A 27,048-nucleotide genomic window follows, 5' to 3' on the forward strand; every position below is an offset into this window, starting at 1 on the left:
CATCAGGGATAAGGAGACAAGCCTGTGTCCAGCCTGTTTTTAACCTTCAAGGACGCTGAAAACCAAAACCAACAAAACCTGTGAAGGAAAAGAAAGCCTACCTTTTCCTTAAAGATTGGGGCAACCCCAGGATCTATCCTAGGTGTGTCTCTATCTTCCTCCATTTCTCTTTCCTCTCCTCCTCTCTCCTCACTTTACACACATCCACGGCTTAATAACCATCTCTAAACGTGTAGACCTCTGGGAGAGGGGTAGCCCCACCCTCTCCATACTCTCCGAGGAGGAGGAATGCTCACCTGACGACTGCGCCCTTCCGAGAGTAAGCAGAATCACTGCGTCTTCAAAGACCAGTTCATGGGGTGCCTCTTTCACTGGTTTCTTCCTTTCTCCTGGCTTGGCTATTAAAGACGAATTCGCAGTCATTCAGGAGGGGAGGCTCTGGAACCTTGCTCTGTCTCTGCTCTCTGTGCAGCTGCCCTGCTCGGCTGCTCCAGGGCCTGCTGCTTCCAGGTAGACCGGGCCACCCCCTGCTGCTTTTGTTGACTTTCCCTGGACTTCCGTCTTTCTCTTCACCATGCTTGCGTGGGGTAGAGATTCAGCCATCACCCCTTTCTCTCTCAGCCTCTCTCTCCCTCTCCTTTTTCTCTTTCTGCCAGATAGCAGCTGCTGTAGTTGGGGCCTTGTTTGGTTAAGCAACAGGACTTGGGAAATAATGTCCATTTTAAAACAATTTTTTTTGAATTTTTGAATTTGTTTTTACACAGTAGGTTCTTATTAGTCATCAATTTTATACACATCAGTGTATACATGGCAATCCCAATCGCCCAATTCATCACATAACCACCACCCACCCCGCTGCTTTCCCCCCTTGGTGTTCATATGTTTGTTCTCTACATCTGTGTTTCAACTTCTGCCCTGCAAACTGGTTCATCTGTACCTTTTTCTAGGTGCCACATACATGTGTTAATATACAATATTTGTTTTTCTCTTTCTGACATACTTCACTCTGTATGACAGTCTCTAGATCCATCCACGTCTCTACAAATGACCCAATTTCATTCCTTTTTATGGCTGCATAATATTCCATTGCATATATGTACCACAACTTCTTTATCCAGTTGTCTGTCAATGGGCATTTAGGTTGCTTCCATGACCTGGCTATTGTAAATACCGCAGCAATGAACATTGGAGTGCCTGTGTCTTTTTGAATTATGGTTTTCTCAGGGTATATGCCCAGGAGTGGGATTGCTGGGTCATATGGTAGTTCTATTTTTAGTCTTTTAAGGAACCTCTATACTGTTCTCCATAGTGGCTGCATCAATTTACATTCCCACCAACAGCGCAAGAGGGTTCCCTTTCCTCCACATACTCTCCAGCATTTGTTGTTTGTAGATTTTCTGATGATGCCCATTCTAACTGGTGTGAGGTGATACCTCATTGCAGTTTTGATTTTCATTTCTCAAAAAATTAGTGACGTTGAGCAGCTTTTCATGTGCTTCTTGGCCATCTGTATGTCTTCTTTGGAGAAATGTCTATTTATGTTTTCTGCTGATTTTTGGATTGGGCTGTTTCTTTTTTTAATATTGAGCTGCATGAGCTGTTTATATATTTTGGAGATCAATCCTCTGTCCGTTGATTCATTTGTAAATATTTTCTCCCATTCTGAGGGTTGTCTTTTCATTTTGTTTATGGTTTCCTTTGCTGTGCAAAAGCTTTGAAGTTTCATTAGGTCCCATTTGTTTATTTTTGTTTTCATTACTATTACTCTAGGAGGTGGATCAAAAAAGATCTTGCTGTGATTTATGTCAAAGAGTGTTCTTCCTATGTTTTCCTCTAAGGAATTTTATAGTGTCCGGTCTTACATTTAGGTCCCTAATCTATTTTGAGTTTATTTTTGTGTATGGCGTTAGGGAGTGTTCTAATTTCATTCTTCTACATGTAGCTGTCCAGTTTTCCCAACACCACTTATTGAAGAGACTGTCTTTTCTCCATTGTATGTCCTTGCCTCCTTTGTCATAGACTAGGTGACCATAGGTGGGGGGGGGTTATCTCTGGGCTTTCTATCTTGTTTCATTGATCTATATTTCTGTTTTTGTGCCAGTACCATATTGTCTTGATTACTGTAGCTTTGTAGTATACTCTGAAGTCAGGGAGTCTGATTACTCCAGCTCTGCTTTTTTCCCTCAAGACTGCTTTGGCAATTTGGGGTCTTTTGTGTCTCCATCCAAATTTTAAGATTTTTTGTTCTAGCTCCGTAAAAAATGCCATTGGTAATTTGATAGGGATTGCATTGAATCTGTAGATTGCTTTGGGTAGTATAGTCATTTTCACAATATTGATTCTTCCAATCCAAGAACATGGTATATCTATCTCTCCATCTGTTGGTATCATCTTTAATTTCTTTCATCAGTGTCTTATAGTTTTCTGCATACAGGTCTTTGGTCTCCCTAGGTAGGTTTATTCCTAGGTATTTTATTATTTTTGTTGCAGTGGTAAATGGGAGTGTTTCCTTAATTTCTCTTTCAGATTTTTCATCATTAGTATATAGGAAGGCAAGAGATTTCTGTGCATTAATTTTGTATCCTGCAACTTTACCAAATTCATTGATTAGCTCTAGTAATTTTCTGGTGGCATCTTTAGGATTCTCTATGTATAGTATCATGTCATCTGCAAACAGTGACACTCTTACTTCTTCTTTTCCGATTTGTGTTCCTTTTATTTCTTTTTCTTCTCTGACTGCCGTGGCTAGGACTTCCAAAACTATGTTGAATGATAGTGGTGAGAGTGGACATCCTTGTCTTGTTCCTGATCTTAGCGGAAATGCTTTCAGTTTTTCACCATTGAGAATGATGCTTGCTGTGGGTTTGTCGTATATGGCCTTTATTATGTTGAGGCAGGTTCCCTCTTTGCCCACTTTCTGGAGAGTTTTTATCATAAATCGGTGTTGAATTTTGTCAAAAGCTTTTTCTGCATCTATTGAGATGATCATATGGTTTTTCTTCTTCAATTTGTTAATATGGTGTATCACATTGATTGATTGGCCTATATTGAAGAATCCTTGCATCCCTGGGATAATTCTCACTTGATCATGGTGTATGATACTTTTAATGTGTTCTTGGATTATGTGTGCTGGTATTTTGTTGAGGCTTTTTGCATCTATATTCATCAGTGATATTGGTCTGTAATTTTCTTTTTTTGTAGTATCTTTGTCTGGTTTTAGTATCAGGATGATGGTGGCCTCATAGAATGAGTTTGGGAGTATTCCTTCCTCTGCAATTTTTTGGAAGAGTTTGAGAAGGATTGGTGTTAACTCTTCTCTAAATCTTTGATAGAATTCACTTGTGAAGCCATCTGGTCCTGGACTTTTGTTTGTTGGAAGATTTTTAATCACAGTTTCAATTTCATTACTTGTGATTGGTCTGTCCATATTTTCCATTTATTCCTGGTTCAGTCTTGGAAGGTTATATCTTTCTAAGAATTTGTCCATTTCTTCCAGGTAGTCTATTTTATTGGCATAGAGCTGCTGGTAGTAGTCTCTTAGGATGCCCTGTATTTCTGCGGTGTCTGTTGTAACTTCTCCTTTTTCATTTCTAATTTTATTGATTTGAGTCCTCTCCCTCTTTTTCTTGATGAGTCTGGCTAATGGTTTATCAATTTTGTTTATCTTTTCAAAGAACTAGCTTTTATTTTATTGATCTTTGCTATTGTTTCTTTGTTTCTATTTCATTTATTTCTTCTCTGATCTTTATGATTTCTTTCCTTCTGCTAACTTTGGCTCTTGTTTGTTCATCTTTCTCTAGTTTCTTTAGGTGTAGCATTAGATTGTTTATTTGAGATTTTTCTTGTTTCTTGAGGTAGGCTTGTATAGCTATAAACTTCCCTCTTAGAACTGCTTCTGCTGCATCCCATAGGTTTTGGATTGTTGTGTTTTCATTGTCATTTGTCTTTAGGTATGTTTTGAGTTCGTCTCTGATTTCTTCAGTGATCTCTTGGTTATTTAGTAACGTGTTATTTAGCCTCCATATGTTTGTGTTTTTCACGGTTTCTCCCCTGTAATTCTAATCTCATAGCGTTGTGGTCAGAAAAGATGCTTGATATGATTTCAATTTTCTTAAATTTACTGAGGCTTGATTTGTGACCCAAGATGTGATCTATCCTGGAGAATGTTCCGTGAGCACTTGAGAAGAAAGTGTAATCTGCTGTTTTTGGATGGAATGTCCTATAAATATCAATTAAATCTATCTGGTCTATTGTGTCATTTAGAGCTTGTGTTTCCTTATTAATTTTCTGTTTGGATGATCTGTACATTGGTGTAAGTGAGGTGTTAAAGTCCCCCACTGTTATTGTGTTATGGTCGATTTCCTCTTTTATAGCTATTAGCAGTTGCCTTATGTATTGAAGTGCTCCTATGTTGGGTGCATATATATTTATAATTGTTACATCTTCTTCTTGGATTGATCCCTTGATCATTATGTAGTGTCCTTCCTGGTCTCTTGTAACATTCTTTATTTTAAAGTCTATTTTATCTGATATGAGTATTGCTACTCCAGAGCTCTTTTGATTTCCATTTGCATGGTATATCTTTTTCTATACCCTGACTTTCAGTCTGTATGTGGCCCTAGGTCTGAAGTGGGTCTCTTGTAGACAGCATACAGATGGGTCTTGCTTTTGTATCCATTCAGTGAGCCTGTGTCTTTTGGTTGGAGCATTTAATCCACTCACGTTTAAGGTAATTATCGATATGTATGTTCCTATGACCATTTTCCTAATTGTTTTGGGTTTGTTTTTGTAGGTCCTTTTCTTCTCTTGTGTTTCACACTTAGAGAAATTCCTTTAGCATTTGTTGTAGAGCTGGTTTGGTGGTGCTGAATTCTCTTAGCTTTTGCTTGTCTGTAAAGCTTTGGATTTCTCCATCGAATCTGAATGAGATCCTTACCGGGTAGAGTAATCTTGGTTGTAGGTTGTTCCCTTTCATCACTTTAAGTATATCATGCCACTCCCTTCTGGCTTGTAGAGTTACTGCTGAGAAATCAGCTCTTAACCTTATGGGACTTCTCTTGTACGTTATTTGTCTTTTTTCCCTTGCTGCTTTCAATAATTTTTTCTTTGTCTTTAATTTTTGCCAATTTGATTACTATATGTCTCAGCGTGTTTCTCCTTGGGTTTATCCTGTATGGTACTCTCTGTACTTCCTGGACTTGGGTGGCTATTTCCTTTCCCATATTAGGGAAGTTTTCAACTATAATCTCTTCAAATATTTTCTCAGGTCGTTTCTCTCTGTCTTCTCCTTCTGAGACCCATATAATGCAAATGTTGTTGCATTTAATGTTGTCCCAGAGGTCTCTTATGCTGTCTTCATTTCTTTTCATTCTTTTTGCTTTATTCTGTTCCACAGCAGTGAATTCCACCATTCTGTCTTCCAGGTCACTTATCCGTTCTTCTGCCTCAGGTGTTCTGCTATTGATTCCTTCTAGTGTAGTTTTCATTTCAGTTATTGTATTGTTCATCTCTGTTTGTTTGTTCTTTAATTCTTCTAGGTCTTTGTTAAACATTTCTTGCATCTCTTGATCTTTGCCTCCATTCTTTTTCGAGGTCCTGGATCATCTTCACTATCATTATTCTGAATTCTTTTTCTGGAAGGTTGCCTATCTAGACTTCATTTAGCTGTTTTTCTGGGGTTTTATCTTGTTTCTTCATCTGGTACACAGCCCTCTGCCTTTTCATCTTGTCTATTTTTCTGTGAGCATGGTTTTTGTTCCACACGCTGCAGGATTGTAGTTCTTGCTTCTGCTGTCTGCCCTGGGGTGGATGAGGCTATCTAAGTGGCTTGTGCAAGTTTCCTGATGCGAGGGACTGGTGGTGGGTAGAGCTGGCTGTTGCTCTGGTGGGCAGAGCTAAGTAAAAATTTAATCCCCTTGATTGCTGATGGGTGGAGCTGGGTTCCCTCCTTGTTGGTTGTTTTGCCTGAGGGGACCCAACACTGGAGGCTACCAGGGCTCTTTGGTGGGGCTAATGGCTGACTCTGGGAGGGCTCCCGCCAAGGAGTACTTCCCAGAACTTCTGCTGCCAGTGTCCTTGTCCTCACAGTGAGCCACAGCCACCCCCTCCACCCCCCCACCCCCACCCACCTGCAGGAGACCCTCCAACACTAGCAGGTAGGTCTGGTTCAGTCTCCTATGGGGTCACTGCTCCTTCCCCTGGGTCCCGATGCACACACTACTTTGTGTGTCCCCTCCAAGATTGGAGTCTCTGTTTCCCCCAGTCCTGTTGAAGTCCTGCAATCAAATCCCGCTAGCCTTCAAAGTGTGATTCTCTTGGAATTCCTCCTCCCGTTGCTGGACCCCTGGTTTGGGAAGCCTGACGTGGGGTTCAGAATCTTCACTCCAGTGGGTGGACTTCTGTGGTATTAAGTGTTCTCCAGTTTGTGAGTCACCCACCCAGCAGTTATGGGATTTGACTTTATTGTGATTTCGCCCCTCCTACCGTCTCATTGTGGCTTCTCCTTTGTCTTTGGAGGTGGGGTATCTTTTTTGGTGAGTTCCACCGTCTCCCTGTCGATGATTGTTCAGCAGTTTGTTGTGATTCCGGTGTTCTCGCAGGAGGGAGTGAGAGCATGTCCTTCTACTCAGCCTTCTTGAACCAATCTCTTGTTCTTTTTTTTTTAAGTTTGATTTTCAAATGTACTTTTTACTGCTTTTTCTCTCTCCCTCTGGATCTGATGGATGTTTTCTAGTTGTATCTTGCATGAAACAAAGGGAAAATTATTAGCTTAGAAGAATAAGGTTGTAGTGGAAGCCTCTGTTGTTTTAACTTCCTAGCACCCATTCACTCTTCTCCTGGAAACAGTTATCCAGTTTATCTCTGGGAAGCTACCCTCTTTCCCACCGTCCATTTATATTTGTTGGGTGGAGCTCCCACCCCCTGGAGCAAGTGGCTCAGGCCTGGGTGATCACAGCATTGCACCACCCTGGCCGCAGTGTTTGTTTCAGGGAGAAGAAACCAACGAGACATTTTCTGAGACTTAGGAAAAGGCTCTTTTCCACTGAACTTGAGATGGGAAGATGTTAGGTTGGAACTTCTGATGGCCATCATCAGTCACGAAGGGACAGCGTGCCTGAGAATGGAGCCAATACACAGTGGTGTGTTATGATATGGATGGAAAGAGACCTGGGGACTGCACTACAGGACAAAGCATCCTTGAAGCCAGCTCCACCCTTGAACTTCTCGTTTACAACCCAATAAATTCTTTCTTCTTAAGCCAGTTTGGATGAGATCATTGATCACTTAACCTGGGGAAAAGGCCAATTAAAGAAGGGGGGTTCAATTCCAGGCTCTCCGATTCAGTTTACTACACTTTTCATCATTCAGATTTGGGGCTCATATCCACATTAATCGTAAGATGGTGCTGTGACTTTCTTCAGCTGTTGTTCCTTGTGCTTTCATCTTCCCTAGCTAATGTTAATGGGGCAGGGTTTGAGTGTTCCTGGATTCCCTGGTGACAGTATCTTCTGGACACAACAAAAATGACATTCCAATTTGGTAATTCTTAGATTCATTTTTTCTCAGACCAGACTTTTAGCTCTTACATTAAGATCTATGATCCATTTTGAATTAATTTTTGTGTGTAGTGTGAGGAATCAGTGAGGTAAAATCCTTTTTGTTGCCTGAGGATATCTTACTGTTGCAGAGCATTTTTTAAAAAGATTATTCTTTCCCTATTGAATTGTCTTGGCACCTTTTTGAACATCATTAGACCATAAATGTAAGGATTTATTTCTGAACCCTCAATTCTATTCCATTGATCTATATTTCTATCCTTACACAGGTACCCCGCCATCTTGATTTACTTTGTAGTCAGTTGTGGAATTGGGCAATATAAATCCTTCAGGTTTTTCCTGTTTTTTTTTCCCTTCAAAACTGTCTTGGCTATTCTGGGTTCTTTGCTTTTCCATGTAAATCTTAGGATCAGGTTGTCAATTGAAAAAAAATTTTAAACCTGCCGGGATTTTGAATACTGAATCTTCTAATCCATGTACATGGAATGCCTCTCTGTTTTTGTTTTTGTTTTTGTTTTGCGGTACGCGGGCCTCTCACTGTTGTGGCCTCTCCCATTGCGGAGCACAGGCTCCGGACGCGCAGGCTCAGTAGCCATGGCTCACGGGCCCAGCCGCTCCGCGGCATGTGGGATCCTCCCAGACTGGGGCACGAACCCGTGTCCCCTGCATCGGCAGGCAGACTCTCAACCACTGCGCCACCAGGGAAGCCCTGCCTCTTTGTTTTTAAAGATCTTCTTGATTTATCTCAGTAATTCATTGTAGTTCTCAGTATACAGATCTTGTACTACTTTTGTTAAATTTATTCCAATAAAAAATTTTTTTTTGATGTGGACCATTTTTAAAGTCTTTATTGAATTTGTTACAATATTGCCTCCGTTTTATGTTTTGGTTTTTTGGCCCTGAGGCATGTGGGATCTTAGCTCCCCGACCAGGGATTGAATCCACACCCCCTGCTTTGGAAGGCGAAGTCTTAACCACTGGACCACCAGGGAAGTCCCCAAAGTATTCTTTTTGATGCTATTGTAAATGAATTGTTTTCTTAATTCCAGTTTTGAATTGTTCAAACCTTATATCTTTTAAAGTAATTAAGAGAAGGACAAACATTTGTACAGGCTGTTAGTAGTTTTCATTTCTTTCTGTAGAACCTCCTTAATATCTGGTACCATTTCCTGTCCTTGAGAAGGACTCGAGTATTCTTGTAAGGCAAGACTGCCAGCAAAGTAGCTCAGTTTTTATTTATCTAGGCATGTTTTTATTTCATCTTTATTTTTTAAGGATAGTTTTGCTAGATATAGATATATTCACTGACTTTTTTAAAAAGAATTTTGAACGTCATTGCACTGCCTTTTGGTCTCCACTGTTTCAGATGAGAAGTCAGCTATTAATAATAGTGTTGTTCCAAAATCTCTCCATTAAAGTCCTGCATTGTCTCTGGTCACACTATCCTTCCCAACCAGAACTGCAACTTTAGGCTAGCAGAGCAACTAACTTAACTTAGCAGAGTTGCTGATTACCAATACTGCTACTTTTATAATAGCCTGGTGAAACATGGATTTTCACTTTCTACTCCAAATCAAGTGAGTCCCCTCCAGCAACAAAGCTCTTGCTTTTCATGGCTAGCCTCACCCTGGCAAAATTACTACACTGACTGAATCATCCCAGAAAAGAACGCCAAAGATTCCCTCTGTTCTTGTAATAGAGCTCTAGCAGCTTTTTGTGAATCAACATTCCTCAATTTGTTGGTTGCCTTTAGTCAATTTTCAGAACACTGAAATGGATGTTTATGAGAATTTGATTGAGCTTTATAGCTGTTCTGTAGAAAAGGATTTGCCAATCTCTTCACTCTACCATAAGAACTGGTTGGGTGATTTGAACTACTATAATTTTACCCACTTATGAATATATTCATATCCTTAATTTTCTTGGACCATTTTGAATCAATAGGAAATATCTGTTGGTCAAAATCATTCCTTTGTAATTGTATAAAGGCTTTAAAATTTTGGTAACTCCCTAATAATCCACTTGTCATAAAACACTCACCATACTCAATAGCAAATTGTCTGTTTGATTATCGTTAACCCTCTCTAAACTGTAAGCTTCATTATGGTAGGGCCTATATCTCCTTTGTTCACTAGCTATATTCCTAGGACCCAGCACAATCTGATATATTAGGAGGTGCTTAGACTTACTTTTAAATATTTGCTAAGTAAACAAATAGATTTCCCCAACCCTGTTCCTCGTCTCACGTAGGTGAGGCTGTGCTGAGGTAATAGGGAAGAGCCTAGGAAATGTAAAAAGCATTTTAACTAGAATTCTATGGTTAAATAATTAGTCACTGGGGGTCTTCTTTACTTAGGAAAACAGTGCTTTGCTCTCAAAATGAGTGATCGTTTAACTCATTAGAGCTTTATTCTGTGAACCCTCAATGTATCTGAAGGCACTTAGCCTGTAGTTATAATTTTAGGAAGACAGGGCAATAGAATGGAAAAACTAGGACTGGGAATTTTGATTCACCTCTGTCAATAGCTGATTGACAGATACCTGATAACTGACTGAATAACTGATTGAATATCATTCTCTCTGGGCCTCCATTTTCTCATTTAAAAATGCTTTGCAAACATGGCCAAGCAGAAGAATCATCCATCAATGTCGTCCCATTGTTAGAATCCTTGGAGTTGAGGTGGGATCACCTGTATTATTAAAAGCTCCAGTGGTAAGTTTTTTGTAATCAGCTAGACTGGCAAATGGATGGTGTTTGAGACTCACTGGACTAGATGATCTCAACGGCCCCTTTCAGTCCTGAACTTACTCGCTTCCATTTATCTCAACAAAAGTGAAACTCTCTTTGGGTTATGCACCCAGGGTCACCCCAAACCTCTGTGTGGGAGGGTAAGTCTTTGAAGATGGAGTTTATTTAGGCCAAAGAAAAGACAGCTTCTGGCTTGTTTCTGCGTAGTCACACAAAACGTGGATGCATGTGAAACGGGAATTGGGGAAAGGAAACTTACACCTCTTTTGGCTGAATGACAATTGATATAGGAGAACTGCTAATTATCTAATAAACGAGGCTGGCAGGGTATTTGGATCACTTTATTCTTTTTGAAACTGCAAGTGAGCATCTGCTACTGTCTCTTTCACTTCCCAACTTTTAGAAAAGCAGCCCTTCCCAGCATGAGCTTATTTCAAAATAAACTGAATAAGCCTTTGCACGTAAAGAGGGTGTGCTGGGTACTGTGAACAGGACTCTTCTTAACCAATTCCACAGTCTATTTTCCTGGGAATAGAATAAAATAAACTTTGAGGAAAGTGTGGCAGATAGCTGCCTAGACCATGTAAATGTTCCTGCTTAAACACAGTTGTTTGATTCCTTTTTGTCTGTGAGAAATAAAGACCCATCTAGGTCCCTAGGAGGGAAGCTGAAATCAATGTGAGGATCTGCAGATGCTGGTGCGTTCTGTGTTGCTAGAACAGTGCTTCCTCTAGATGCCAAAACCTGATATTTGCTGAATTAGGCTTTCACTGGAGAAGCCTAAGTGCATGGTAGAACGGCTGCCCCCAAAGCACCAGAGATGTGCTCTGTTCTGCAAGAGAACCACAGGCTATGTTTCCCTCTTCATGGATGCTAGTGAACTTAGTGCTTTTTCTGATAGATAGCAATTCTATTTAGAAAGCTCAAAATAATAAACAATTTTTATATACAATTTACTAACCCAGTGATTCTCAGTCTTCTTGGAATGATGAGCCACTTTGACAGAAATGTCTGATAGTAGTAGACATTTTAATTAAATTAAAATACGTTCCCCAGCAGAAATGTAATGTATCCACTAAAAACAACATATACAAAGAGCAGAACAACACACACGAAAAATGTTTATAACTTTAAGTAACAAAGATAAGATTCCAGATTGCATGGCAAATATTACTAATATGTAAAATAGACACAGGAAAATTATTTAAAGGGAACATATAGAATAATAATAATTGCATTAGAATGGTGTGATTAATAGCTGATATTTTTTTTCTTTTTCATACTTTCTGTAAGAAGGTTTAAAACATTAAAATCTCACTATGGCTAATTAAGAATAAACACTACTGAATGAAGATCATCTGATGATCTGGGCAGCCACCTATACCTCCCTGTCTTCCCCTTCCCCACACATTCCTTCAGTCAGAGTAACAAAGGAAGAGGCAAGAGTTCATTTATGGGGAAAACAATGTTGGAGGTTTGAGTTGATTGCAGGCTTAATATGAGTCTAGCTATCCCAAGCTTAGGTGGTTTAGGGATGATGGACCACTGAACACACCTAGACTATTTTTTTTTTTTTGGTGTGTGTGTGTGTGTGTGCATGCATTTTATTGTTTTTTTTCATCTTTATTGGAGTATAATTGCTTTACAATGGTGTGTTAGTTTCTGCTGTATAACAAAGTGAATCAGTTATACATATACATATGTTCCCATATCGTATTGTGTATGAGAGCATCTGTGTTACGAAGGATACTGACAAATCGTACTCACAAGGGGGAACTGACAAAGGAATGCTGAAAATGTTGCACCACCTGCTCCCTCCGTCTTGCACTTAAGTGGTCATCTATACCTGTTCTATTTGAATCCAAACATGACTCTTCAGTCTAATCCAAGCTCCACTGGCGCTACCTTGAATACCCCACTACCACCACCTATTCTGCTTTAAAACCTTGAAGTTACTCCCTATGTTCTACAGCCGCCACCTTCTGACGCTGTGTTTCAGCTATACCTAGCACAATAATTTTTGGCATACGCTAAATAACAATAAATATTTGCTGAATGAAAAAGCACTCCTTTATCAGTTACTGTGTGAATGAGAGAATGAATCAAAGAACTGTCAACTATCATTTTCCAGAATAGTAGAATAAGGACCTCTGAAAATCTGCTCCTCCATGAAAGCAGTGAGAATATTAGAAAAAACTCTCAACTGTCAAAATGAACTTTATCAGAGCTCTGTAAATTAACTAAAGCCTTGCAACGATCTGAGGAGTGTTTATTTAAGAAATATGGCTGGACCTTTATAAGAACAGCAAGCTTTGTGGGGTATTAATTTGCCAGTCTTCTCCACCTCTCCCTAGCTCTGCAATAGTCTTGAAAACAACTATGGTACCTGTGGAAACCAGCAGCCCAGAAACCCACGATGTGTTTGGAACTCCCCAAATACCCCATAACCAGAGAGTTGTCACTATTTGACCTGCCTGGCAACTTGCTGATGTGCTCCATTCTCAGGGCTTGCCTTTACTGCAACTGACATGGATCTCACTCTGTGAAAACAGCCCTACCCATAGAGCATTTGTCAAATACAATCAGTGGCAATTGTTTAACATCATAGCTGCCTGAGACAGTGTTACCAGCAGGGCTAACAAGAGGCTGACCAAATTCTTCAAAGAAATCCTGGAGAATGAGATGTCCGTAGGGGGCTTTGAAAAGTAGTTCTGGCATATTCCTGGGAGTCAAAAAGGCCATGCATGTGTACTAGGCTATGTATTTGCCCAAGAAAGACTTAAGAAGGCCTGATGGTCATAACTCTAGCTAACTCAGAATCTCTGTGCAAGCAGAAAGTGAAGCCAAAGGTAGAGTTGTAAACAGCTTTCCAGAGCACTGAAAGCATGGCCAAGCATACAGCCCCTTTGCAAAGGCTGGAAAACATATTGGTTCAAGGCATTTAAAGAAACCTCTATCCAAAAAAACAAAAACAAAAACAAAAACACGAACCTCAAGAATTTCAGAAGAAAGAAGTCTCTATCTAATCACTAGTTGGCCACTAACCTTACTGAATAGAGACTTCAGTGGCCAATACAACAAAGAATATAGACTTTACAAAGTTAGTCCAGGAAGATCACTAAACAAAGAAATAGTTAATAACTACCACAACAAACAGCAATAATAACAAACCCTGAGGAGGGGGGAGAAATCTAATTTCCAGAACTGGCACATTGTATTATTTAAAATGTCCAGTTTTCAACAAAAAATTATGAGACATACCAAGAAACAGGAAAGCATTACCCATCTGGAGGAACAAAACACTCAATAGAAATTGTCCCCAAGGAAGCCCAGATGATGAATACTAGACAAAGTCTTTAAATCAGCTATAATAAATATGTTTAAAGAATCAAAGAAATCTATGTCTAAAGAAGTAAACTATGAGAACAATGGTTTAATAAATAAAGAATATCAATAAAGAAAGAATTATAAATAACAGCCAAATATAAATTATCTTCAAGTGCATATGAAAATCTTCCAGGATAGACTATATATGCAGCTACAAAACAGTAAATCACAATAGATTTAAAATAAATGAAATCATTCAAAGTATGTTTGCCAACCATGATGAAACTTAACTGGAGATCAACAATAGAAACACATTGGAAAATCTTTAAATATTTGAAAATTAAACAATATGCTTCTAAATAATATATGAGTCCAAAAAATCACAAGGGATATTAGAAAATATTTTGAACTGAATGAAAACAAAAACAAAACATGTCAAAATTTATAGGATGCAGCTAATGCAATGGCCTAGGGGAAATATATAACCCAAAGAAGCCTATATCAGAAAAGAAGGTAGGTCTAACATAAATAATCTAAAGTTCACCAAAAGAAACTTAAAAGAAAAAAAGACAAAATGAAGCAAAAAACAAACAAAAAAATTAAACCGAAAGTAAGCAGAAGGATAGAAATAATACAGACCAGGGTGGAAATCAATAAAATAGGAAAATAAAAGCAATAGAGAAAAATAAATGAACCCCAAACTTGGTTCTTTGAAAGATCAACACAATTTGGGAGAAGATAAATAATGTCTGCAAAGTTTAAGGTTGGCAATCATTGTTTGATCCATTCTAAAGGAGCTCATCAGCTCTTTCAACATGAACGGCAATGATCCAGGGAATCTTCCCCTTACCCCAGTGGGTTGATACTAGAGGGTATTTGTGACTATAGCATTATATTGGGTGAACTTCATATTTAGGGAGATTACATGGCATCATCAAATGCACTTCTGAAGGATTTTTATTTTGAGAAGTCCCTCAACTCTTATAATATATGATTGCCCACACCTGTACCTTTCTTTGAATTATGGAAAGGCAATCAAGAACACCAATGAGCAATATTTGACCTGAGTCTTGAAGTTTGGGTAAAACAGAGGTTTGCATTGGGGAGATCATCCCAGACCATGGAGTGGCTACCTCGCTTTAGGAGAGACTTTAAACAAGCACTTACTTTGTATGTAGGTAGAGATCAGTCAAGCTGAGAGGTGCCTCAGCCCTGGTGGGGCGACTGCTGAACGGTCTGGAGATTTCAAACCATGTCCAGTTGCACATACATAGCTGTGAATACACATTGGGCATGGCTATTGACTCAGGACAGGGAGCTGGGACACGTCTGCTTCCTCAAAGCTTTTCAGCAAATTCTATTACCCATTGTGCAATCTGCTTCTCTTAATTTCACAGAAGTACGTTTTCATCTTCAATTATTAAACCTGTTTGAAGTCCTGGTAATCTTCCATTTGTTTGAAGAAACAAAAGTATCAGCACATAATGTAAATTAAACCTACTGTTTCCTGTTTGGGGCTGGGGCTCGAAGACAATATTTGTTGCTATGAGAATGGATTTAGCATTTGAGAGACAAACATGTAGGACTACATATGCATTGCTATATTTCTTTTCTGGTTGACAGACACTAACCTTTATTCTAACGCATTAGGTTTATTCATAACGCTGAATCCACAAACCAAGCTATAAACAATTCTGCCTTGATGATCATGGGATCACAAGTCCTTCTAAAGTGAAGGGTCTCCTACTAAGGTAACCAGGGATTAGGAATTCTAAGCATATTCTGATTCTGAGTAACAAAGAAGCTTTAGCTTTGAAAGAATGTTGGAAAATCCGCTCCTAAAACGTATAATACTTTGTGCTAACAGTGCATCTGGTTGCTAGTCAGCCTTCAAGGAATATACATTGAGTGAATGGTTGAATCAATGAATATGCCTTCATGGACTTCCATCAACGTTCTGCCCCTCCCCAAGGGTAAGGAAGCAAAATGACAGCTTTCTCAACTAAAATTGGTTTTATAGTTTATCAGAAACTTAATGTGAATCTCTTTACATTGACTTTAAACCTAGGTTGCTCTAGGTTATACCTGCTTTCTAGTGTGGAGAAAAAAAATATCTAACCATCTCTTTCTCTACTTAAAATGTTAGGTATTTCACTTAATATTTAATCCAGGCCCATGGAAATCCAAGCAGGTCTAATTTCTGTGATCCAGTCCATAGCAATCCTACAAAATTTAATGCAAAAGAATGTAGCATTTCTGGTATGGGCATCAGAAATGAGAATAATTTTAAAGCAAAAGTAAGCAAAGCAAAACAAACAAACAAGCAAAAAATCAAGCTGATACACAAGAGAATGTGAACTGACAAACACATTACCTTAGAAAAAAAGCACGATTGAAAACTGCTTCTGGGGAGCCTCCCTGCTCCCCTCCTTTTTCTTTACTTCTCTAGCTGCAAGAGAATTTGCTGGAAAATGGATTGAAATCTATGACACTTAGATACTTTTCACAAAAGCAAAAGCGAAAGCAAAAGCAAAAGCGAAAGCAAAAGCAAAAGCGAAAGCAAAAGCAAAAGCAAAGAAGCATTGGTCAACATAAAATGAAAACAGGTGTGACCCTTCCCCGACCTTCCACCTCACCTGAGTTAACTGCTTTCTCTTCTCTTCCCTTTCTTCCTGCTCTTTGCTCCTGGCCTCCTTTCAAAGTCCTCATTGTCTCTGTTGCTGATTTTCTCCTCCCTCCTGTTTGACTTGGAAATAAAAAAGCACGTGCAAAGCCTTTGCAAAGTGTGCTTGGTGTTCTTGTTGGAAAACATTTATGTGATCCGTGGCTGCATCTGATCTAGGTCGCCTCCATATTCAAAGCAGAGTTACAGCCTTCCCTCTGAGAAACCTATAGCCAACCCAGGACATGGCAGTAAAAAGTATTCCTGGATGAGAGTTTCTGCCTGAAAAATCTGCTTCTCTGTTTTTTGCCACTTAATATTAAGTAATTCTGATGGATGTTCTGAACCTATTTCTCTGACTCTTGCCTAGATTGAGGCTATTTTCTCAGCTATCTGCATACTCTTTGGGCTGCATATCTGGACTCTGGGTCTTTTTGGTGTACTGACTTTCAAGCACTGACTGCCCTTTTGGTCTTGGATATAATGCTACGTCTAACCTTTAAAACCAGGGTTTCCCCCTCCTTTGTTTCCAAAATTGCAAATGGAATAGAGAAGAGTATGATATAATGGAAAAAAGCATTTGGACTCCAGTCAAAAGACCTAGAGTTTGAATACTGTCTTTCTGGTTACCAATTTTGGACCCAGGAGAAGTCTCTTACTTTGACTCCTGGATTCCTCATCTCCAAAGTGGTACCAATAATAAATGCTGGATTCCTTACTTAGGAGGGACCACCTAGCTTCTGATTCCATGCCAGAAAAAATTCCTTCCTCTCACCCTAAACACTGCTCCTCTGAATGGCACATTCCAAGATGATGGTTAGGCCACATTTATGCCTGTTTGGGGGTCACTGTTTGTTGGCAGATGACATATGTGTGTGTTTCTCTCTCTGCTGCTTTTCTTCTGTTCCTGTTGTCTCTATGCTCCAGTACCAGGAGCCCTGTAGCCTGGCCGTACGTGCTTTCCTCTTTCTCCTCTACCTGCGGTATAGTATCCTTCTCCTTAGGCTTGGTAAGCATTTGGTGGTTGGTGAGCAGATGAAGCCATCTTTGATCTGGACCTAAGTTATCAGTTGCAACTTGGTTTTAAGATAGAATCCTGTATTGGGCTACTGGGCACTGTACCAGCGAAATAATAGTGTGGTATTTTGCTTCCCATTGTTTTTGTTTCTTGGGTGTATTCTTCCTCTAGGACCTCAACCTTCTCCCATAAGGACTTAGAGAAAAACTATATAAAAGAAGTAAAAAGAATGAGTTTCTAACCTAAGACTATACCAGAGAGTCAAACCTCACTCAATCTTTAACACCTCCCAACAAGTTTTTGTGAAGATTTAGAGGCAATATACACAAAGGCCCCTAGTGCAGTCCATAACAGAGGCTTATTTTTTTTAAAATAAATTTACTTTAAAAAAAAACATTTTGGGCTGCATTGGGTATTCGTTGCTGCACGTGGGCTTTCTCTAGTTGCATCGAGCGGGGGCTACTCTTCATTGCGGTGCGTGGGTTTCTCATTGCGGTGGCTTCTCTTGTTGTGGAGCACGGGCTCTAGGCGCGTGGGCTTCAGTAGTTGTGGCTTGCGGGCTCCAGAGCGCAGGCTCAGTAGTTGTGGCGCACGGGTTTAGTTGCTCCGCGCCATGTCGTATCTTCCTGGACCAGGGCTCGAACCCATGTCCCCTGCATTGGCAGGCAGATTCTTAACCACTGCGCCACCAGGGAAGCCCCACAAATGCTTATTGACTGCTGGTACCTTGAATCCTAGAGTCTTGCTACTAAGGGCAGTCCGTGTACGAACAGCATCAGCATTGCCTGAGAGCTTATAAGAAAATAAGAATCTTGGGTTATACCCTGAACTATTAATCTGCATTTTAGCAAGATTCCCAGGTAATCACTAGGCACGTTACCGTCTGAGAAGCATTGCTGTAGAGCATACATGTCCTTCATGCTGGCCTGCGTGCTCCAGTCTCCTGTTTCTCTCCCACACCCATGCTGCCTGTAGCTTGGATGGCCTCCCAGACGGAGGGGCACATTGTTACCAATGGCGTGCTTTCCAGTTAACTCAGACACTTCTGCCGAGGAAGTCTGAAGAGAAGCTTGTAGTGGTGAAGTTACCTTTTCCTAAAGGAAATGTGAACTAGCATATGTTGAAGAAACCCATAGAAAGGAAGCACAGGCAGGTGCAGAAGCAGAGCTCGTCTGAGTGTGGTTTGAGACAAATCCCCGAGTGCAGAGAGCGCTTGCCTTCTTAATGAGCTCGCAAGTGATGGATGCCTCTCCAGAGGATCCTTTGCTTCCAAGAGGGGAAAAAGTATAATTGAGCTTATAGATCGTTCTTTCTACTCCACAGAAATGTGTGTGTGAGCGCTGAAGGACAGAAGCTCTATTAAAGTTCCCAGTGAGTTAGGTTAGATCAGAGTGAGTGGGGTTATAGATTTTTGACTTGCACCTTCTTATTAATATTCATTAGATTTGGATATTATCAAATCAATGGTGGTTTATTTTAAAATTCCTGAATCTTTTACCTGTACTTTCATGTTGTTTAACTATTATCTTAAGATTTGTTGTCTTTTTCTATTGTCTTCCTTTTCAGATTTTTCCTTTTCTTTGTACTAAGTTCTCATAATGGGTTATCCAAAGAAACTTTTTCTAAACGAAACCTTTTTTTAAAGCAAAAGTAAGCAAAGCAAAACAAACAGGCAAAAAAATTAAGTGGATACACAAGAGAATGTGAACTGACAAACACATTACCTTAGAAAAAAGCACGAACTGACAACAAACATTAACATATATATGGTGGCTACTGAATAAAATGCAAATCTCATGTAAAACAGAAGTTTGGAAACAGACCAGTGATAGCCAGAGGGTAGAGAAGGGGGCTGATTATGAAGAGGTGTGAGAGAATTTGTGGGGGAGGTGATGGAACTGTTCTATGCCTTGACTACGATGGTGGTTACTGGAACATATGCATTTGTCAAAACTAACTGTACACTTCAAAAGGGTAAAATTTAAAGTATGTAAATCATAACAAAATAAGAAAGGGGGGGAAGTTCCTATCTGAAGACAAATTTAAAAAATTACACTGAGTTGCACAGGACGTGCGTGTGTTTGGGTGTATATGTTCTTACCTTTGAGATGCAGCTGTATTGGTTAAGAATATGGCTCTTAGAGCCAGAGGACCTGAGTTCACCCTGGAAGTTATAAAATTCTTTGTTGCCTCAGTTTCCTAATCTGTCAATTGAGGTAACAGCAGCATCTACCTCATGGGGGCTATTGTTAGGAATAAACAACAACAAAGACAATGACAAAACAGGGTAATGGGCACTGAAAATTTAAGGCTCTGCAATGGGAGAAAGTCTCTGATGTTTTCTTTTTCCTCACCTCGTGCTCGGTGAGGTCATCCTTGTCTCGGCTGAAAAACAGTCTTCATCACAAAACGCCCACACGTAAGTCTTCCCAGCCTGCCATATCAGGCAGCTGCGGCTGAGGAAGTGCTCTGGAATAAACCTCAGAGAGAGAATAAATCACCTCTCATGCCATGCTCCCTCCAGGTGAGGACTGAGGTCATTGCAAAAGGCATAACAAATAGTTGACATAGTGTACCAAACTAATAGATTCTATAAGGAAAACTAAATGGAAAATTCTTCTTGAGTGCTAGGCACCTCTGGTTGAAGAGACAGTGGAGCCTGTGTTATTGTAGATGTAGTTGAATCAGTAATACTTGTTCATTCATTTCTTTTTCATTTCACAAAAATGCCTCTTTTAACCAAAGAGGTAAGGAAATATTATCGAGGGCAATTTTTCATGCTCACGTGGATTATATTCCGGGACACCTTGCTTTTCTAAACAGCCCCATTTCTGTTTTTTTTTTCCTCTCAGCAATGTATTCAATTCTCTTTCAGCAGCATGAATTCATCTGGAAAGCTATAACAATCAATTAAGTAAATGAGAAAATAGAATGCTTGTAATTATGATAATCGAGCTATATATGAAACCCACCCTCTTAGGTCTACTACCCACACATCTTTAAGCAATATATTAATTAAGCTTTGGGTAATTGTTACAATTAGAATCAAGCTTTTATCATTTTAAAAAATCACTATGAGAGAGACAAATGAAATAGTTAAAAAATATACGCAGCTGTCGGTTTTTAATGCAATTCATTATCATAACTCTATTGTCATCTCCCTGGTTGCGTGGAGACAATTCCAGGATGCTTTATTGATGTGACTTTTCATTGACAAGTGGAGGAATTTCATATGTAGCAGCTTCTTCAGATGTTTTCCTGTTTCTCTAAATCAGAGGTTGGCAAACTTTTCCTGTAAAGGACCAGATTATAAATATTTTAAGCTTTGCAGGCCAACAGGCAAAGTTGAAGATATAGGGAAGTACAAATGTTGGCAGTTTCTGTATTGATGGGTTCAAAATATAATAAAATAATAATTAAGTACAATTTTTTTTTTTGCAATACACATCTACTAATGAGAAAAGCAGAATTTTTCCTGTTGGGATAATATTTTACTTAGATGGAATTCAACGTTAGTGTCTCCTATCTTTGAGTCATTGCAAATGTTCATTGTGAATCCATTCTTAGACAGATGTGGTTCACAGAGTGTGGTTTGCCAACCCCTGCTCTTGATCAGTGTTCTCAACTTCAAGGGGCAAGAAAATCACCTAAAGGGCTTGTTAAGATAGAATGCTGAGCCACAACCCCCAAGTTTCTGGTGGAGCCTAAGATTTGCATTTCTAACAAATTCCCACTTGACACTGATGTTCCCCGTCTGAGACCATACGTTTAGAACACTGCTCTTGATGTTGGTCCTTTTAAAAAGTCACATTGAATACAAATCTATTTCGTGTTTTCATCGTTCTACTCACGTTTCAGCTCACCTGATGGACTTCACCTTTTGAACTCCGAGGTACAGGGTTAGTAGATCCAAAGTTTAATATCCATTAAAAAGTGAAGACCTATTTAGCTAGATCAGATTGATAATAAAAGGAACTTTTGTCTCTTAAAGAGCTATTAGTCTCTTGCTTGCAAAGTGAGGGATCAGCAATCAGCATCTACTTGTCAGCTGTAAAGAATGCCTGAATAGCACTTTTCCAGTCCCCTCAAACTTTTAAGAGTATGCAGTATTCCAAAGGATACATGTGGGTGAAACATAAGAATGACACTTTTGCCTTAGATTTGACATATCCTAGTTCACCATACATTAGCAGTATAATGCTCCCTAGATTGGAATTTCTTGGCATGTTCAACCCATAAAATTTAACACAGAGACTTTCATGAGGCTGCCAAAGGGCAAGGGAGATAAGAGTTTCCTAAATCCTGGAGTAGCCCATAGTCTACTAAACCAAGTCATCTCTGAGTTGACTGTTAAGTTGCCCTGGGCTCTTGCGGATGAGCTCCAAATGGTTTGAACTGTCACCTATACTGAGGTTATGGGGAAGGTTAATAACACGACAGAGCATCAGCTAATTTCAGTAATCACATCTCACCAAAGAGATCCTTTCAGAAAAGAGCCAAGTGGAAAATATGTTCTCCTTCTGTTTATTCGTCCCAGTGGTTTAAAAAATCAGCTTTAGGGAACCATAATCTTCCTCATGACAGACGGGCTTATACATTAGCATCGTGCTTTCAATCAACAGTTTACATTTCATGAGGAAGGTGAAGAAACTGAATGTAAAGACATTTTCAGCATCTGTTCGTCATTTTTCAGTTTTATAACATTGATACAAAAAATAGTATTCTGATTAGCAGCTTGATTGGCAACCCATGTAACCCTAAGTAGTACTACAAACCTGGAGAGTGCACTTTTACAGACAATTACGGTTGGTGAAATAGTATGTACAATGTTGACAAATAAATACATAAATACAATCATTCATATATAACAATACGCCTAAATTTCAATTATCATCAAGCGTTTCTAGTAAATTACTTCTTTCATTCACAAGTTACTCTGTTGCTTATAAAAACTATCTTCACCTTTACAGAAGAAATGACATAATCAATCCCCCCCTAAACCCACATATTAGGAAAGGTAGAAAATGAATCCCAGACGCTCTATGTAAATATTCCATTGTCTTTTGATAGAAGAGCTTTGATTGAAAAAACTCCTTCCTTAGCTTCTCTGTAAAGAGTTTCTTTTCCCCATATCATATCACACAAAGGGGTTTTGTTCTTCTGAATTTATTCCAAATTGAAAATGACCTTCATTTTTTTATTCTGGTTATTTAAAAATACAATAAAAATACAATAATATATATTGAAACTGGCATTTGCTCCAATACAAGAGACACAAAGCCACGCAAACTAGTCACCAAAGATAAAAAGCTTTTTTTTCCCCCAAAATAAAACTTTAAATGAAATTTAGGAGTACAGACACGACGTATTGACACCTTTTGTTATCCAAGGCACAATGAACAAAACAGGCGGAGGGACAGTCAGCAGGTTTTTGTAAAAATTGTCTGAATGACTCCTGGTAAAATGCTATCTGAAACACTATTTTATGTCAAAGAAATGATAATAAATTTAAAAATGGCTTAACAAATCACTATTTGGCCAGTGTCATAAAATTAACAAAAGTAGAAAATTAGAGCTTTTTCCTCATCACTTGACTTAAACATTTTTGGAACATTCAAAAAACGAAGGGCAAACATGCTTTAGGCTATTGAAACACTGGACAAGTGGCCTTGCCTCACCAAGCTCCATGCAGAAGAAAATGTACATAGCAAGCCGATTCTAGCAATACGTACAGCTGGGGAGAAGAAAAAAAATGCCTTTAAAAATATATACATATGGTCTTTGATGAATATTTATATGTTTGTCACATGGGTACTATCTAGCATAAAAAAATTAGGAAATAGTTCTGTAAGACATGATTCTCTGATTTTTGCCCCTTCTAAAGATGAGGGCTCTATTCATAATTTACTCACACGCAGACATATAAAACGACTCGCAGATGTACACATATGATGTTTATACTGTGCGATTCCTTGACACCGAAAGTGGCTCAACTGAGCATAAGGTAGACGCAAGATGTTGGTATGACACTGAGCCTTGATTCGACTACATGATTGACAGGCAAACCAAGTTCAAAGTCATGAGACTTTTCCAGCGATTGGAATGCACAGCAGTTGAGAGTTGGGGGTTGGAGGGTGGCTCGTCTTATGCTGATCCATCTTTCTCCAGGATACCTAATGCTATTTTCTAATTTAACTCAGCAGTCCTGCTGACTTGAGATGACGATGTATTAAGGGAAGGAAAGGCCTATCTCCTATTGGGTTCTCTTGGGCTGGAGATAAGAGATCCGGTGTTTTCAAGATATAAGCCATGACCTCCATTTGTACATTTCATCTACTTGTTTGCTATCAACTCCTAGGGGGGCTTGCAAAGGTCAGGTTAAAAAAAAAAAAAGGTACACTCTTTTAGTTGGGGAGCTTTCTTTGTGTGAAAGCAAACAGAAGTTTTCTAATGAATGGTAGAAGTGTGCAATGTGTGGGTTTGCTGAGTGTCTATTCTTCTGCCAGAGGTGGACTAGCTCTTGCAGGCCTCAAAGTTCTTACTGAGAATTCAGATCAAATGTTTCCTGAGATCTAAGTTGATGTGATACATTTTGCAAAGCATGTGCTTCAATGACAGTAATATACCCCCAGCCAGAGGCTCCTCCCCAAAGAAAGGCAGCTGCCTTCCCTTTCAGCAGCCTGGGATATCAAGGTAACTCACTGAAGTAATAACGTATTCACTGAAACCTGAAGAAATGACAGAGAAATGGAAACTTCTCCAAACACCTAACATATTGAAGGAAAAGTCAAAATCTTAGAAGAACCAGGTGCACTGATAGTTCATATCTGATCTGTATTTTGGCAGATATTATGTTAAGATGATGTTACTAGTGATGACCATCATTGTAATTATGTAATTATTTTAGCATTTAGCATAATGCATGATACGTTGCATTATGTAGCACCTTTTAAACCAAGGATCCCAAAATACTTAGCAAATGTGATTTTCTCTCACAGCACCTGCGAGGTAGGTGTTTTTTCCAGCCGTTTTATAAATGAGCAAACTGAAGCACAGCAAAGCGAGGATGCCTGTTTAAGTGACCCACACGATGGCAGCAATAGAACCTGAACCCAAGCTTCCCCACCCTTCCTTCCTATAAACCTCAATAACAGAGCTTGCAGAACACCCCCAAACAGCGTTGCTGTCAGAGGTACTTGGATGTTTCAGATGTGAGAGAGATTACATCTATCAACAGCAGGGCTAAATCCTTCAGTAACATTGCTCCCTGTTCAAATAGTTCCTCAAGTGCTTTGCAAAGGTATGGAAGGGGCATCTGACACTAGTGCCAAGCTTTTGTTAATTGTAACGCACACATAAATTTATATTTTTCTCCATGTGATATACTGTCCTTCTGGCCTCCTACCAACTTATTTCTATACATGTATCTGCCTGAGCCAGAAAGTGTGAAATGTATTTAGTGACATTGTATGGAGGGAAGCAGGTGAGATTACATTTGGCAAAATCTCCTCGGAGGCACCAGGTAATGTTTGTTCTGAAAGAGCAGGAAAAAAAAAATTCTCCTGTTTATTTTGTTACGTAGCATTTTATATACATTCTACCCGCTGACCAGGTTTAATCCTTGGATGAGCAAGCAGAGTTGTCTTCCAAACATACAGAATATTTAATTCTCAAGTTTAAATTCCCATTTATTTAACTGCAGCCTCCCTGCCAGTACTAAGTTCATTTCTTGGTGGAACTGCAAATACTGTACACATTACATGGCAATATATGTAAAAATTCAATGTAACAGCACACACAGTATTAATAATCACATCCAGTGTGTCTCCCTGACTGTGCATTATTTCTGAATTGTTTTTGAAAAAGTGTCATTTACTTATTTACTTTTGCAGAGAGGACATGAAGACATTACCGTGAGTTCTAGTTTCCCAGAACCAGATTTTTATCTCAGATGCACAGTATGTAAATCCTAGCAGTTGTTAGGAAGTTGCTTTTTGAGATAAATGCAATACTTCAGGACCTGAGAATGAAATCTGGTGCTTTTAACTCATGTATTATTTCTATGAGCAGAGCTTAACGCGTAAATTGGCAATCCAAGAAAGGAACTAGGAGTGGGAAGAAAAACACTTTTTACAAAACCCCTTCACCAGTTCATTTCCTCTGGTGACACCTGTAAAATACCTACACCCTAGGCCTCATTTCTTAAAAAAGAAAAGAAACGTATTTACATTGGTAAAAATCCTAACATCTGAGATGTTTCTTGCTTGACATGTCATTCCAGATTCTGTGCATTTCTTCTGGAGAGATCTGATGCACGGTGATAACTCGGCGATACCTACACAAACTGTAGGCCATTTTCCAGTGATTGAAGCCACTGTTCTGGAAAGGATGGATGCCCAGCTTTCGAAGACACAGTCCCACATATACATCTTCCAGGTGAAGCAGCCTGGTGTGGAGTGAGGTCTTGTAAATGAGTTCGGCCACATCAGCTGAAAAGATATAGCCAGTCCCCGAGCAGAAGGGTGGGTAGTTGCTGTCAGGGTACAAATCCCTAGGCATATACCACTTACTGCGGACGTCTCGGATTGGCCCTCCATTGATGACATAGCCAGTAAAATACCTTCTTCTTGGCTTGGTGGAGGGTTTTAGTAGTTTATAAATAAGGTTGTCCATGTTGACAAAAATGTCGCTGTCTGTTTTCATGACATACTTGGCTTTTGAACAAAAAGTGGCCACCCACCTCATCCCCATTAAGGTTTTGAGGGTAAGGTTATGGTAGGAATCAATGAAGTCCTCCACGATAATGTCATGAAAGATTTGGCTTTCTTGCTCCACCATCTGATTGAGAACGGGATCGGCGTTCTTGCCCAGGAGGAAGAGAGTGGCTATCTTGATCCCTTTAAAGTTGTTCTCATCCCCCCAGGTCTCTCGGATTGCCTGCCGGGCATCGAATTCTTTATGGGTGGTGCTGATGAGGATAACGAGGAAAGGAATGTTTTTCTCACATTTGTTGGGCTCATTTATAAGAAATTCAAAAGAATGGGGGTTTATAGGTCGAGTTCTTATGTTGCCAAAGGTGAAGTTTTTCCTGGCAACTGTTAGATGGCTGAATGGCTTGGAGCCAGTGTAGGAAGAAGTAGGGCGAGTTACACTTAAGTACCAGAGAGCGCTGGCCCAGCACACGACTGTCAAAACGTATAAACAGGAGACCTTTGAAGCCATTGTCTTGAGAGCACGTCTATTCCCAATATTGAAGAGTATGCCTTCTTGGCATTAGTTTCTTTTCATTTGGCAAAGGTAGCATATTACTAGTAAATCTTAAAGTTCGACAGAGAAGCGTGAGTGCAGGACTGTCCATGGGTCTCAGTGGCCGTCTGGCACCTCTGTATTCACTCTACTTTTCTCCAAATCTGATACAAGGGTCCATGTCTCATAAATCTTCCTCACTCTGCAAAATCAAAGTACAGTTGTCATTCAGATTTATTTAGTCATTTCACATCCTCAAATAAACATAATAAGGGTATAAGGATTACCCATGCCGATTAAAATAAACACAGGCATTCATTTCCATCAGTATTGACAACTCCCTGACACAAGCATTCTACCTTTCTTCCCTTGATAGGAGTTGTTTACGGATATTCATAGCTCCACGGTATTAGCAAATACATTATAAACTACAGATGAACATGAAGGAAACTGAATATTCGTAATTTTAAAAAGATTCCCCCTCTTCCCA

At 39.5% G+C, this 27,048-nt stretch overlaps 1 protein-coding gene across 1 annotated transcript; it reads right to left on the reverse strand.

Annotated features, from left to right (window-relative positions):
* Positions 1-24,745: 24,745 nt before the first annotated feature.
* B3GALT1 (beta-1,3-galactosyltransferase 1) lies at positions 24,746-26,757 on the reverse strand. The gene has a single exon (XM_032638560.1). It carries the CDS (start codon positions 26,532-26,534, stop codon positions 25,554-25,556), a length of 981 nt encoding a protein of 326 aa, XP_032494451.1. The 5' UTR covers positions 26,535-26,757; the 3' UTR covers positions 24,746-25,553.
* Positions 26,758-27,048: the final 291 nt, after the last annotated feature.

The sequence above is a fragment of the Phocoena sinus genome, chromosome 7 (genome assembly GCF_008692025.1).
Source record: "Phocoena sinus isolate mPhoSin1 chromosome 7, mPhoSin1.pri, whole genome shotgun sequence".
NCBI lineage: Eukaryota > Metazoa > Chordata > Mammalia > Artiodactyla > Phocoenidae > Phocoena > Phocoena sinus.